This window comes from Saccoglossus kowalevskii, chromosome 17, assembly GCF_978046115.1.
Source record: "Saccoglossus kowalevskii chromosome 17, keSacKowa6.1, whole genome shotgun sequence".
In the NCBI taxonomy this organism is placed as follows: Eukaryota; Metazoa; Hemichordata; class Enteropneusta; family Harrimaniidae; genus Saccoglossus; species Saccoglossus kowalevskii.
This window is the reverse complement of record NC_140657.1, coordinates 20,862,443-20,877,086: the sequence shown is the minus strand read 5'-3', so window position 1 is coordinate 20,877,086 and position 14,644 is coordinate 20,862,443. Positions and strand designations below refer to the sequence as shown.

General features: G+C 35.7%; 1 protein-coding gene across 2 annotated transcripts in view; it reads left to right on the top strand.

Moving 5' to 3' along the window:
* Positions 1-11,787, top strand: part of LOC100370838 (exonuclease mut-7 homolog) — a 33,635-nt gene extending 21,848 nt beyond the window's left edge. For both annotated transcript variants that reach the window (XM_085492015.1, XM_085492014.1), the window contains exons 14-18: positions 171-335; positions 543-596; positions 2,105-2,233; positions 5,579-5,768; positions 9,375-11,787. In XM_085492015.1, coding sequence (XP_085348141.1) covers positions 171-335; positions 543-596; positions 2,105-2,233; positions 5,579-5,768; positions 9,375-9,877 — 1,041 coding nt within the window. In that variant the 3' untranslated portion in view covers positions 9,878-11,787. The remainder of the gene's footprint in view (positions 1-170; positions 336-542; positions 597-2,104; positions 2,234-5,578; positions 5,769-9,374) is intronic.
* Positions 11,788-14,644: the final 2,857 nt, after the last annotated feature.

Below are 14,644 nucleotides of genomic sequence, written 5' to 3'. Positions count from 1 at the left end.
GCAAATTTTTTGGGGGTTTTCAGTTCTTCAATTATTCTATTATCCTATGTGAAATATCTTCTTTTTTTTGCAAACTTTGCCAATTTGGAAACACATTACCAATAATGAAGATTGTGTGCAAATACACCCTAAATGTTGTTAAAATACACATTTTCTTTTTGTTCACCCAGAGACCAGTAATGTTGCATCACCAGCCAACAGGTCCATCCATTTCTCCAAGCGAGTTCCATGTTGTATGTGATACCATGCTACAAGGGCTTGGTAGACAGCTCAGGTGCTGTGGTGTGGATGTACGGATACTAGACAACACAGAGGAACATGACAAAGCAGCCGAGGTGAGTCTCATGACAAGCACATGTCAGTCACATGTCAGGCACATGACAGGCACATGACAATCATGTCTCGGCCACATGTCAGGCACATGACAAGCATGTGTCAGACACATGACAGGCACATGTTAGACATTGAGGTTTGGATGTGATACCATGCTTCAAGACTTTATAGTATATGCAAATGTTAAATAAATTATACTTGTTTTTCAGATTGCCCGAAGAGAAGGCCGTGTGATACTGACTTCAGGAATGCCATATCAAACAGTATGTAAATTCAGTTTTCCATCTTTTGTAACTTCTAAGACATGTATCTTGTACATCACAAAATTGTGAAAACAGTGAAACATTCATTGTCCCAGTGCTATGTTTTATAGTGACTTATTAGTTTCTGTGAGTGCTGTAAAATATTGAATTGACTCGTGCATATTTTGACATGAACACCATTTCAACCGATGAATTTCAAGTGTTTTAAGATGCATTTATCTTCACTTGGCGGACTTTCTTAAAAGTTGTTTTTTTGAGAGCATTCATAGAGCTATTATGTGAAATATTATGTGAAAAATTTGAGATGATTGCAGTTAAAAAAATTTGGATCCACCTCTGGTCTACAATATTTAAATTTGGAATTGATGGCAAACTTTGTGAATCCACATATATTTGAGCACTGTTCAAAAACAAAATTCAATGCACCACTGTACCATGTATTTCTATGGGCTCTGCGCGAGCTGCTGTGGAACGCCGGTCGAAAAGCTGGTGAATATAGCTGAATTCAAGAAAACAGCACAAACTCAACTTTAAAGTAAATTTGAGCAACCAAATTGATACATGTTAGACATGTTGGGGTAATCTTGTTACACTGTTCGTGAGAGTCTCAGCAACCATCCCAAAGTACCATTTTCTGAGAGTATTCAGCCCTTGGTTTTCATGCAAAGGCTGCTAGGCAATGAAAATGCTTTGATATCCAACCCAGAGAATAGAAAGTGAAACAATCCTCTATCCACATAGTTAAGGAGCTGCCCTCTCTGATAGATTTCTTCTTGTATATTTTTCAAAGTCTGTAAAAAAGTAAGATTGTAAAATATGTCACATGTCAATAAAGTGCTATAGACACTTATTGAGTTCAATTTTAATGCATTATTGAAGGACAGAATACGTATCCAGTCAATATAAGCTCAAATCCTGTCTTGCTCAGCAATGCCCAAATTGTGAATAGCATCGCAGAAATACAGACATGGTTAGGTCTTCTGATAAAACGATGCAATACGCAACCTGTATACCATTTATTTCCAAAAATGACTAAATACAGCGGTATAGGAACATGGATAAAACAGAAATTGAACGTAGATTGCTCCTCATAAACATAATTTATGCATAACATTTGGATATCGGCGGTATCACTGTAACATCGAGTATAACGATAATAACTCCAAAAGTAATAATAGTATTAATGTTATCGACATACTTGGGGTGCAAGAAAAAATATTAAATACAACAAGAGTTCAACTGGAAATCAAGTCCAGAATGCGGAGGCAACATGAATTCAATAAAATTACCATGTCGTTTATTCGGTGTTATTTACTTGTTTAGTAATAGATAAGTTTTGAATTCCGTCGTTACCTCTGGTGTAAAATTTCAACGCATAAATGTTTGAACAAATTTCGCAAACTAGGAATCAATTCTTGCACGTAAACTGTCTGATGTCGCTATAACTCAAAACTCGTCTATTGAACAACATTTTGAAATAATTAAATCTTTCCATAATATTTTCACAGCTGCGTTCTCAAGTCGGTGAGGGCATGTGTTTTTGTGTCAGCAATAGAAAAGCCAAACACCAAGTAAAAGAAGTACTGAGGCATTTCAATGTGTACGTAGCAGCTAGAGATATCTTTAGCAGGTGTCAGGTAAGCGTGTGATTATTTTGAGATGACCTACATCTGTATTGGCTGCAGAAACCACAACAACAACCATGCCGTGCCACATTTGATATGGGACAGGAAGTCAGCCATGCACTACAAGACCACTGCAATGATTTAAAACCTTTTAGCGCTAAATTCAACTTTTGCCACAAAATAAAATATATTACGTTTTTCACAATTTTTTTTTCTCAAAATTTTGATCAAGACATGTAACTATAAGGAATTCTGTTAATTTGGTCCAAAATAATAAAAAAAAATACTTAAAAATGGTCAAAAGTGTTGTACCAAAACTATTGCCACCGTTAACAAAATAAAAAATATTACGTTTTTCATAATTTTTTTCAAAATTTAAGCTAGACTAAGGAATTATGTCCATTTGGTTCGTAATAACTTTATAAATTTAATAAAATTATGGAAAAATATCAGTACATAAAAAATGGATAAAATGTTGTACCATAATGTTGGCAAACAAAACTATGGTATTGAAAGTATTAATACTATGTGTGATAGAAAGTGTTCTTAAAATTCTTATTCTGAGTCATTTTTCAAACTGATTGAAATATTTTTTTTTTCATGAGCACAGAATTTTGCAGCAGAATTACAAACTAAACTTTCACAGTCGGTAAACAGATTGTACTGGTTTTTAAATGTACCTTGCCCGCATCATCAAAGATGGAAGGTTGAGGGATAATAAGTGAAAAATTTCTATCCGGTGTTGTCTTTGTTGTCGTTGTCATCATCGTTAATAATTGTTATTGTGTGCACAATAACTTTACTAATTCTATCCCAAACTCTATCAAACTTAGTCATCTTATTTGCTATTTTCACTGATAAGTAAAATTCGCTAAATTGAGTTCAGTTGAACATGTGAAATAACAATAAAACTTAGTTTGTGAACTTAAAACCCAGTGAATATGTTCAAAACATCAAAATAGTGTAAATGCCAGTTAAAAAAATGTACGGATTTACATGATTCACCTTAGAGTGTATATTGAAATATTGAATACAGATTAGTATAAATTTTAATCACAGTAATTAATACACTGAAGTCAATTATGGCATACATTCTGTAAAATTATTATAAACCTACATATTTCTGAACTCAAACAGCAATTACGCATTGTACAATGACTTGAAGTTGGTACCGTCCAAGCTAGCCAGTCATCTCATATGATGTAGATAAGACCGATTCCAAATGTAATATGTTAAGCTTATAAAGTATAAAACATGCCTTTGTTGATTTCAGTGTATCAAATACATCGTCATTGGTAAAAACGAGTGACAAAGCCAATAATAAAACAAAAATCACAATAACAACAAAATGCAAATGCTAAGATCATGAAATGTTGTCAAAAATCAGAAAGTGATTGACATGATTCTATTAAGATAAAGCTGAATTAAGATAAAGATAATTTGATTGGTACTTTTTTTTTAATCATTTTCCCTGCTTATAGCCCAATAACAGTGTATTCACTGTAAACATCATCTTCACAATGAAACAGTTTATTTTCCTTATTTGGAAATCTTTCTTTACTTTCACAGTGGAACAGCCAACTTGCCTTATTTGAAACAATAGAACAGCCTGGTTTCCTTATTTTTAAATCCCACCTTCACAATCCAAAAGCCAACTTATTTGCCTTTTATGGAATTCCTACTGTGAAAAGTTGCAGATATCATCAAATTTTAATATCATACTGCAAAACGTTCACATTTATATGTCGCCCTCTTTTCATTGCAAGGGGTTTTTCATTCACTTTACTCAATCTTAGCTACTACATATTCTCCTTACAGACGCCTTTTAACAAGTACTGCAGAGAGCGTAGATTGAAAGGAATTTTGTTTATTTTCTGGAGTTTATCACTGCCTTTAGCCAACAAACATTACACATCCCAAAGACTCAACAAGTATGTTTATTATTATTGACTGTTTTGCAACTCTGTTTTTCTCAATCATTTGAACTTTTAGTTGTAAAACAGCATGTAATTTACATGTAAATTCATTTTCAAGGTTCATGTTTTGGCATAATTTTGTACATTTTCATTCTATGACTGTTTTGCAACTCTGTTTTTTTTCTGGATTTATTTGAACTTTTGGTAATCATTTGAACTTTTAAATTTTCGTTCTATGATGCATAAATATTACCTTTTTTTACTGTGTTTACAACGACTACATGTAAATTTGATGTACCCAGTCATATGATTCGCTGTAACATTGCACGCAGTGATTGCTTAATCTAAATATACCAAAAGTTTATCAGAAGTCACCAAAGCAAATGACACTAGAAACGTTTTGGCTGATAGTGGTTCGATGGTTTCAGACAGATTGTAAAGCTGTGTGGAGAAGTAAATATCAAAGATGGCGGTACATGATTATATTCCGCTGCTGCGTTAACAACTACGTATACAGCGAATCGAAAATCTGCACTGAACTTGGGCAGTTGCTTCAATCACCCCAATGTATTGATACTCCACTTACATCGGTTAAAAAAACATTTGCACTCATTCACTGATTACAGTTAGAAATGTTTAATCTCAGATTGAATTCAGGTCATACAAATAATCCGGCCGATGCTACAGCTAAATATGCCGTGCCGCCAGAGATCATGAACAATATACAGTTTGTATTGGGCAGTGTAGATTGAATACGTTTGTGCGTATGTAAATGACAAAAGTATTTGTTACTTGTGTAAGCACTTTTGTAAATGATGACTGCGAGTCTATGATCATATTCAATAATCCATTATATGATAGTTGTAATTTTTGGTTTGTATGCACTTTTATTGGAGATGTGTCTTTAATAGAATAAATGTGGTATAGTCACGACAGTGCTACATGTATGTCTGGTGTCCATTGTGAATTATTTGAGTTTTGGTTTTGGTGTCTTAGCTACCCTAAAGAATGTAGATAGATTTGATCATAATTGTTGGGCACTATGATTTTTTTGGAGATATGCTATCCAAACATGTGTAGATAACTTTTTTGAAAAATTACAATTTAGGGGTTAATTTTAATTTTCTGTACAATTTACCACAAAAATGTTCCTAAAACCTATTTTGATATACTGTATTTGCTCTATTAGAAGCGCATAATTAATTAAAATATTACACTGCCCATAGAAAAATCTCTGTAATTTATGTAAGCACATGTGGTACTAATAGAGAAAAATACGGTATTGAATTCAGATTTTGTTGTGATCATTATCCTCCCCTGCCTGACTGCTCGCCCTGTTCAAAATGCAAAGGAAACTTTGTTTTACCAGTAGATGTAACAGTTGTATACTTCTTTTAAATCTAAGTTGCTTATACCGGTATACGTTTTTTTTGTTCTGTAGGTGTGCAACGGAAATCAGTATATAACCATTCCAGTGGACACCATGAAACAAGCAATTGCACAGAAGAGGAAGGCGAAGGACGTGGACGTAGACGGAGACCGACTCAATGAGCAGCAATCGTTGGAGTTAGAGCTAATAGAAGGCACTGAGAAAGCGTACGACATTCAGCGAAAAGACAGAGCGATTGAAGGTAAGGAAATCGAAGGTGATGTGTCATGTGCAGAGCCGAATGATTGTGATTCAGATGAAGAGATGGTTACCGAGAAGACAAGTAACTGTAGTTCGATAGCATCACAAAATGTTGGTGCTGCTGATAAGGTTGTTAAGAAATTAGATGTTGCGACAGAGGAAGTGAATGATGAGAGCGACAGTGACGATGACGAAGATGACCAGGTGATGGAGTCTGGACTTCTGTGTAACCAGAATAGTGACAGCATGGCGATCAATAAAGAGACCTGGACACTGGAGAATGGGGTTGCGATTCAGCTTGATCGAATACACGATAATGTTATCGAGGAAGTGAACGAAGTCTACTGCTGCGTAGCTTGTGGTAAATTAGTATGGAGAGGCAAGCACTTCCGACGAATTTGTAAATGTTTTAAGTTCGGCCGTCAAACTATATCTAAATAAAGCCATTCCAATAAATTGGAATACTATATTTTATGAAATTCATAAATATGTGATTAAATGTTACTGTAAATATAGATTTTGTATATTTTCATAATTTGTGGGAATGGAAAAAATAATTTGTTTAAAATTGAATTGTTTTCTGTAAACATGTTATTTCTAAATTTTAAATGAAAGTATGTAATCAATATTGAAATGAATTGCTATTTTTTTAAATGTACATTAATTTAAGTTTTATTTAAATAATACATGTAGTTTTTGTACTGTAGAATTTTTTTTTTCTTGGAGTCTATTGTTTGGTGAAATAACAAAAGTTAGAAAAAACACTACAAAAAAGATATGGATATCTGGATAATCAGCCATGCTAGACTTGATTAATATACTTGTACCATTATAACTGTTGATTTGATGAATCACATCAAGCAGATATTATTGTGTCAGAAGTTAAAAATGACTGAATAATCTAGGATGGATGCAGTTCATACTGATGAACTGCTACTACCCAAGCTTCTTCCGTCTGTTCCTTCGCTTCACTTCCAAAAGACTCCAGTACATTTGCTGTACGGTTCATGTGCACTGGATAGGATAGGGGCGTGCTAATTACTGGCATTTTTAATGAGTTAATTCTTTATTCATGTCATTAAAACTTCCTTAGTTGCATAAGTTACCGGAAGTATTCGAAAACTCAATTAACACTATCGTCAATCGAGTCTCACAAATCCTGTCTCCAAAAAATTTCGATTAATTCTCCATTCTATATTTTGCCTAAATATATCGCACAATGAGTGGAAAGTTTAACATTGGGTAGAAAGTATGTTTTTGTTTTGAGTGTCTGTCAATGTGTGTCAAGAAATCCCATCATTCAAGGGAGCTTGCATCATTTTTGGTTGTCTTTTGCAAGTCGTGGCAACAAGTTATCATTTCCAGCCAAAGCAGAAAGTCATTCAATACATGTTTTGATTCAACGCAAGTTGCATAAACATATACGATGGTAGTCATCAAGAGATATACTTCGTTAAAGGTGCCAGTGAATGATATTTTATTAACAACCAAAAGACTCCAGTTTCCAGGTGTTTTATTTATCTACCGACACAACAATCTCAACATGGCTAGAGCAATTGTACATTGATTTATCTGCGTCTTACGAAAATGTAACATCAAGAAATAGAACAGTAAACGCCTACGTGATCCTGTGGTGTTGGTAACACTTGTCAGTTGACAAGTATGAGTATGTAATTTATTAATCATTAATTGTTACTGACATCACGTTTTGCATGAGTTGGTATTTCTCAAAGGCTGAGGTATGCAAATTTATAGTGGGCGAACAGGAATCATATAGCAACTATAATGGAGTCTATTTTCGGTAGCGAAGCCGAGAAAAGTAAACTGCTACAACGTTGTTGGTGGAAGAAACATAACATTCGCTTATCTTCGTCGTTTCCATGTCGCAGCTGTGTTTTCATGCGTTATTGCGACTTTTGTCAGAACGATGTTTTGAAATTGTGTAATTGTTATAATTTTGTTTTTGTTACACTTTGTAAGTTTTATACAATGGTAAAGGGTCTACAAACTCAGGAATGTACATTGAATAGGGTATGTGTATTTTACTTCCTAATGCTACTCCTTTTCTAAGGAATCCCAGGCAACGCAGTCAATTTTTCAATTTCTAATATTGCCCTGATACAATTTGTATTATTATTTTTAAAACCATTTTGTAATATTTCAGTGCATTGATTAAAACTAGTTTTAGTCATTTTCCTGATATTTTTTTTTATATTACTGCGATGATATGATCAATAACTATTTTACAAAATATGTGCATAATCTCCTCCTATGGATAATCTAAATTTGTGATTATGCACATTGATACGAGCGACATTAAAGATAAATTCATGCAGCAGTCTTTCTCCCATGTTGCCATGCCAATACAAATCTCGCATTGAAAGAACCCATTGGAAAACAATTACATTATCTAAAACCTGAAGTCCAGATTAACACCACAGATGAGTGTACCAATGAGTGTTATTGATCTGTAGTATTCTCATATGATGACGTACAGTGTACACCACAAACCTGTACTTTAGTCTATAAATGTATTTATAAATACCAACCCCCACGACCTTTCATTCAAATTTAAATATGTATTTTGATTGGCTCAAAAGCTCAACACTGTCTTGCATGCATACAGCAAACGTGCGTCTTAGGTCATATACAAGTGTGACATAGTGTCTGCAATCACCAACTTATTCAAATTAAATCGTTTACTTATTGAATAATGCTAGTAATATATACTCTATATGAAATCACAATACAATTGCTGGATTGGTGAGTTGGACTGCCAACAGTCATTTTTAATTTAGAATATTTTATATTTATAAAACTTTTATTACGTCCACATTTAGTGCATGTACTGTACTCGAGTTGTGCAAGAGTGGCTATTTGTCAGTTTTTATAAAACTAGACATGTCTAATCATCGACTAAATCGATGTAGCAATGGATGTTATATTATATTTCTCTGAAAACAAACATTGCAGACTTGACATGCATTTATATCTGATGTGATAATGTCAACTGTTGTTGTTGGTTTTCTTATTCCACCGTTGTTGAAAATGCATAGAGCAAAAGATGTGTTGCTTAAATTGGCAATTTTCTTATTAAGCACATTGAGAAGTTTTTTAACAACTTTCAACGAATTTGGGTTAGATTGGACATGAAAAACTTGTTAATTTCATTTTCTTAAGACCTAAAGTTCTCTTCGCATGCGTCCAAGGTTACTGTTAACTAAGGCCTGAAAAAAAACTGTTTCTGGTCAGCTTGTTTTTCACTTTAATATTTCACCACTGCACAGCGCCCTCTGTTGACAAAGTGATGAAACCTTTGTGAACCAAAAATCCCTTCACCGCCCCATTTAACAGTTTGAAATTTTTTCGCAAGTCCCAATATGGCAACGTTTTTTTTTTTGTGATGAAACCTGTGATGAAATCACTTCATCACTTCATCACTCCATATAGCAAGAAACGTGTTTTTTTTTGCAAGGCCCAATATTACAAACTTTTTTTTTTTGAGACTACATGGTAATTCATTAGCTTATCTAGTTACAGTGAAACTTTTCTAAATAAAAACATTCTAAATGTGAAGCTAACAAAAAGTTCTTTGATGTCACCATAGAAACTGGTGCTGGGTATGTATCTCCTGAAATTGTTGCCAAAGGAAATCGCCAAGAGAAAGCTGATGTAGATCTGGTTACCATGGGAGCTGATTTGCAAAGTGATGTCGCCAAGGAGAATGTGACTCCATTTAAACTATCATATGGCATTATTAAAACTGGACCAAATGAAGGGGAGGGAGGCATATTGGAGGAGGAGGAGGACGACGACGACGACGAGGAGGGGGGAGATAACACAAATAGTGAAGTGTTACTCATGAACCGTCCAGCGAGACCTCCGTATCAGCCACAGTTCTGCAGATCGGCCGAGTCGATGATGATCAATACAGATAACTGGACACTGGAAAGTGGTGTTGAGATCCAAGTTGATCGTGTTCCCGAAGGTATTTGTGATAAAGTGGAGGTGTTCTATAGTTGTGCTTCGTGCGGTAAAGTGTTTTGGGAGGGCAGACATTATGTTCGGGTGTTTGATCAGTTTGAGCACGTTCTTCACAAGGACGATTAGCGACTATGTTAATTAGTGTTTCCATAGAGCTGACTTTATGACAGTAAGGTAGTATGTAGAGTCCAACAAATTTGTTGCTCTCTGCAGTACGTGATATACTTCCCTTTCAAATTATGTTCGAAATCATTATACAGTCAGTATTTATTCTATTTTTAATCAAGCTGGTGCAATTTAAGGGAGAAAGTATTTGATGGTTCAATGGTTTTAGAAGTGGAACCCATAAAACATGCATCAACATACATAAACATATACAGGTCAAATGTTCTGTTAAGTGTTATGTTACACTTGATTAGTTAGTACTTTTGACTCCAGTCTGTTTTCCATACAATTGCCCTATGTTTATAAACAAAACATGATTGCTTGGTTGAATTTTTAATTAGCTGAACGTCAAACAAGATGCTTGTCCATTTGAATGAGATGAAATAAATTTCTGGTTTTGGTTGAATTATGTGCATATTAATTACTTAATTTGCATATCTCAAGAACAGACCTCAGTGTGACTTTATATATAAATAGAATATTCAACAAACCTGATTAGCTCAGGATTGAAATATGTGCATATTAATTACCTAATTAACATATATTATATTGTTAATTATTCTAAATATTTAAATTAAGTTTGATCATAGACCCTCCAGTAGACTAGAGGGTCTATGGTTTGATACACAAGTGGTCTGGAATACTCAAACTTCTTTTTTGTTATTACATTTGTAGTTAATATTACAAACTTCTGTAGATCACTCTGCTTTAACATTGTGCATTTAATACGCAGAAGCTTCTTGTTAGTGGGCTAGTCTTAAATATTTCCTATATCCGATATTTTATGCTAATACCCTCAGCACATGGCTTTTCTTCTTTATCTTCTTTTAATTTTAATTATGTTATCTTTCAATCAAATTTGAGTCTGATATTTGAGGTTTTGAGTTTATCGCCATTTCCCACTTCCGTGGTTAACCCTCTGACTGCCAGATATTTTTTTCGCCCCAAATTCAATGCAAATATTTTCACATTTCTTAAAATTGTCACTAAATTCATCATCATTTTGTGCCATACAGACAATTTTAGGTATTGGTTTTAGGGTTTCATCAAAAGTTTGTCAATGTTTTTCAACATTTCATGTTGGGAGGGAGCAGAGAGTAGAAAATTATGTATTTTGTAGATGGTGCCAAAAGTTGACAATGGTACTCAAAAGGTCAAATGTGGCATTTTTGTATGACTTAAAAATTGTGTGTATTACTTGGTAGTAGTTTTTGCCAAATTTTATTATGTGTTCATGAACTTGAACGGCTAAGAGTATAGAACCATGGGCATTAAACACCTTTTTATGAGCACTGTAGATATTCTGATCAACTCTCAACCTTTTAAACAATCCAGGGTACAAATCCAGTTTTTTTCAGAACAATTTCATCTTTATAGTTTGAGGTTACCATGGATGCGGTTTGCAGTGAATTTATCATTTAAAAAAAAAAAAAAACATTTAGAAACTCCATGGTTAACATAAAATGATTGTAAATATATACTGTATTTTTTAAAATGTTATTTTTGCATGGTATACCATCAACACAACAAACCTGTTTCTACATCTGTATTAATATTTATAAATTTATTTATATATTTATAAATTTTAATGACATTTGAATCAAACCAGCCAATCAAAGAGCACAGAGCACAACGTACCCCGGTATTACTTGAAAAATGTCCCAATATTATTCAATCAGCAAATACAAACCTCTTGTTTCTATTTGATTTGTTTTAAATTTATAAAAAAAAAAGATAGATGAAGGGAGCAGGTTTGTTGTGCCAAGGGTATAGCAATTTATTTATATATATATAATTTTTACAGTCAACTGATGTATTATTTGATTTGTATGAAAAAAACTGAAATAACAAAGAACTACCGAAAACAAAAATTGCTTTCATTTGTGTAACTGTAACAAAGCTAGTGTACCCATATATGAGTTGTGTTCACGTTACACGAAGTACGGGCTAAGATTTAAGCTGATTTAGGCTTATCTAGCATATTTGCATTTCGGCTAGAACCAATTGCGTCCACGCACAGGGAGGGTCAGTCGTTAGCACGGGCTAAGGGGTGCCATTAGTCGGTGACCTTTGGTAAGCTGCTATTTACGAACGAAAAATGGATGACACGCGCGAGGTTCTATTTCTGCTGCTGGCATGTTTCGTTCTAATTTTGAAGTGACGTGCACAGGAACGCGAGAGAAGACGGACCCAACTTATTTGGATGCACAGAAACAGTATACAACGGGCGTAACAGAATACAGAGTTTTATTAATGCATGTCGCAGACAGCGAACCAAATTTATTTTGTCTACAATTGGAGCTGCTGTACGCTCTACTACAGCGACCCGATCAGTGTGGAAGCAAGCGCGGAGTAATGACTGGTGGAATAGAGTCGTTATACGAACATGGGACAATTTTCACACCCAAAGGTCGCCGCAGAGGGCGATTAGCCCTGGGCTCGCGCATACTTCGTTAGCCCGTGCTAAGGATCTAGACCGCGTCTTTAATTCGGATCAGATTTAACCCGTACTTAGCATTCCTTAGCCCGTGCTAAGCGTTCACACACGTTTTCTTAGCACGGGCTAAGGAATTTGACTCCGACCTTTAAACTACCCCCCCCCCCAATTCAATTGTGTGTGTCCCTCTGAATAATTATACATGTCCTTAAGCGGGGCATATACAATTAATTTGAGGGGGCAATAGAAGTTAGTGGTCAGGTTAAAATTAGGATTAGACCCCGCCTACATTGGAAAATTCGTTCTTATTAGTATTTATCCTTTCCATGTGGTACCCTATTCAACTGCAATTTTGGGGTGTCAACAAGTTGTAGATTTCTGATGTAACCCCCCCCCCCCCCAGCTTTAGCTGTCTGGAAATATTTACCTCCTATATAAATCAATCCTGTGTTACTGAATTAACTGAACGTTTTTTTAAAAAAAACAATGCTTAGAAGATTTTGTGTTGTGTCCCGAAAATGTGTAATACATTATTCCGGTAGTGACCACCCCTCCTGTAGTGAATGGTTGTCCCTAGATTCTTGCATAAATAATTGTTTTGGTGTTGTACCTTACCAGGTGATCATAATATAGTGAAAGTGTTACGATCGGCCTGAGAAAATTCACGCTGTCTCTCAACATGTCGACAAGGTATGGTGATTTTCACGGTCCGTTACTTAGCACCGTCCATCCGGTGGTCGTCAATCAGCGCTCTCGTGAGAGTCTTGCTGTTCATGTCTCATCCGAATGTTCAGCTTGGTCGACGCGCTCGGTACAGATAAATTACAGAGGCTGGTGGACACGTGCAAGACGCAGCTATTTTTCAAATATTTACTGACAATGCCCTTACGTGAAGTATGACAAGTATCAACATTAGCTCTATTTCTCTTGTTATTGCATTGTCCTCCATAACTCGGTTGATCAGTTATCCGTTGTCAGGTGACTCCGATCCACATTCCCGAAGACAAAGCCGAATTCGACGAAGCAGTTCGCGTAGTATGCATGGACGCTATTCCAGTTACACTTTCTTGTGATTTACGGCGGAATTTAACTACTGAGGGCGCATGTCGTACCCGCGGGAGGTGTCTTCCGCCGAAGTGATAATAAAACTAATGGGCCGAAGAGTTATAGTTTCTGTCACATTTTCTCGATGTTTGACATGTTTCAAGTATTTGCGGAGATAGGTGACCCACTTGTCACGAGGGCGTGGACCGTGGAGGAAACTGTATCGTCTTGTGTCATCTTCGACCTTGTTCTTAGGTATGGTTCAGTCCCGGGTCTGTTTTGTATTTCAATTGTTGCGCCCTCTGTCGGCATTCATGCGTTACTAAGTTGTTCCTGTGAGGGTCCTCACGTGCGCAGGAAAAAACTAAAAAATGAGAAGATTGTCACGTGAGCCAAGTATTCACATTTTCGGTGATATTCTCAGACCTAAAGTTTTACAGAAATTTGATGATAGATCTCGTCTCACTTATATGACTTTCTCGCAACGTCGTGTCATGTTGATTCACTGAACTGTTACGACTTGTTGAAGTGATAATCGTCTCGTGAAACATAAAAACAATAAACATGTTTCCCCGTTCTCGGTCATATTTCTACGTACAGTCAAACCACTTGTGCAATCGGTCGACACATTGGGTCTGATTCCATGCGTGTTGACTGTCATGGGAACTGGTAGATAACCCCTCGAATATAAATTTGACCGAATCATTGTTCACACCTTTATTGCGGTTGGGGGGGGGGGGTAAATGTATGACCGGTAGTTGCTAGGGAACAACACAAATCTGAAATATTCATATGAAACTGCCCGGGATGGGATGGGGGAGAAGAAGCATCTACCGTTAATGGTGTTGGGCACCGGGATCTAGGTTCAAGTAACGACAAAGATACACACTGTCCCACAACCACATCAATTAGCCTCATTGGACTCTCAGCGGAATTGGAATAGCGAGTGAAGGTTCTTGACCTCCACTAAGTGCCCGAAGGTAGTTGACCCACCGACGACATCGTATTTACAATCAAGGCGTTATATATGTGTGCAGTTACTCGTAGTGTTTTTTTGTTTTGTTTTTGTGAACTACTGTGTCAGACATTACTGTAACAGTGTTCTTTCTTCCGTTTTTTCTTCTTTATTTTTGCCGCACAAAATAGTATTAAGTAAACCGTACACGGTCAGGGTCGTTGCTTGGTAACGCTTCCCATTTATCTGTGGGGGAGCGACAGTTGAAAATTTAGAAAACAACTATGATTCA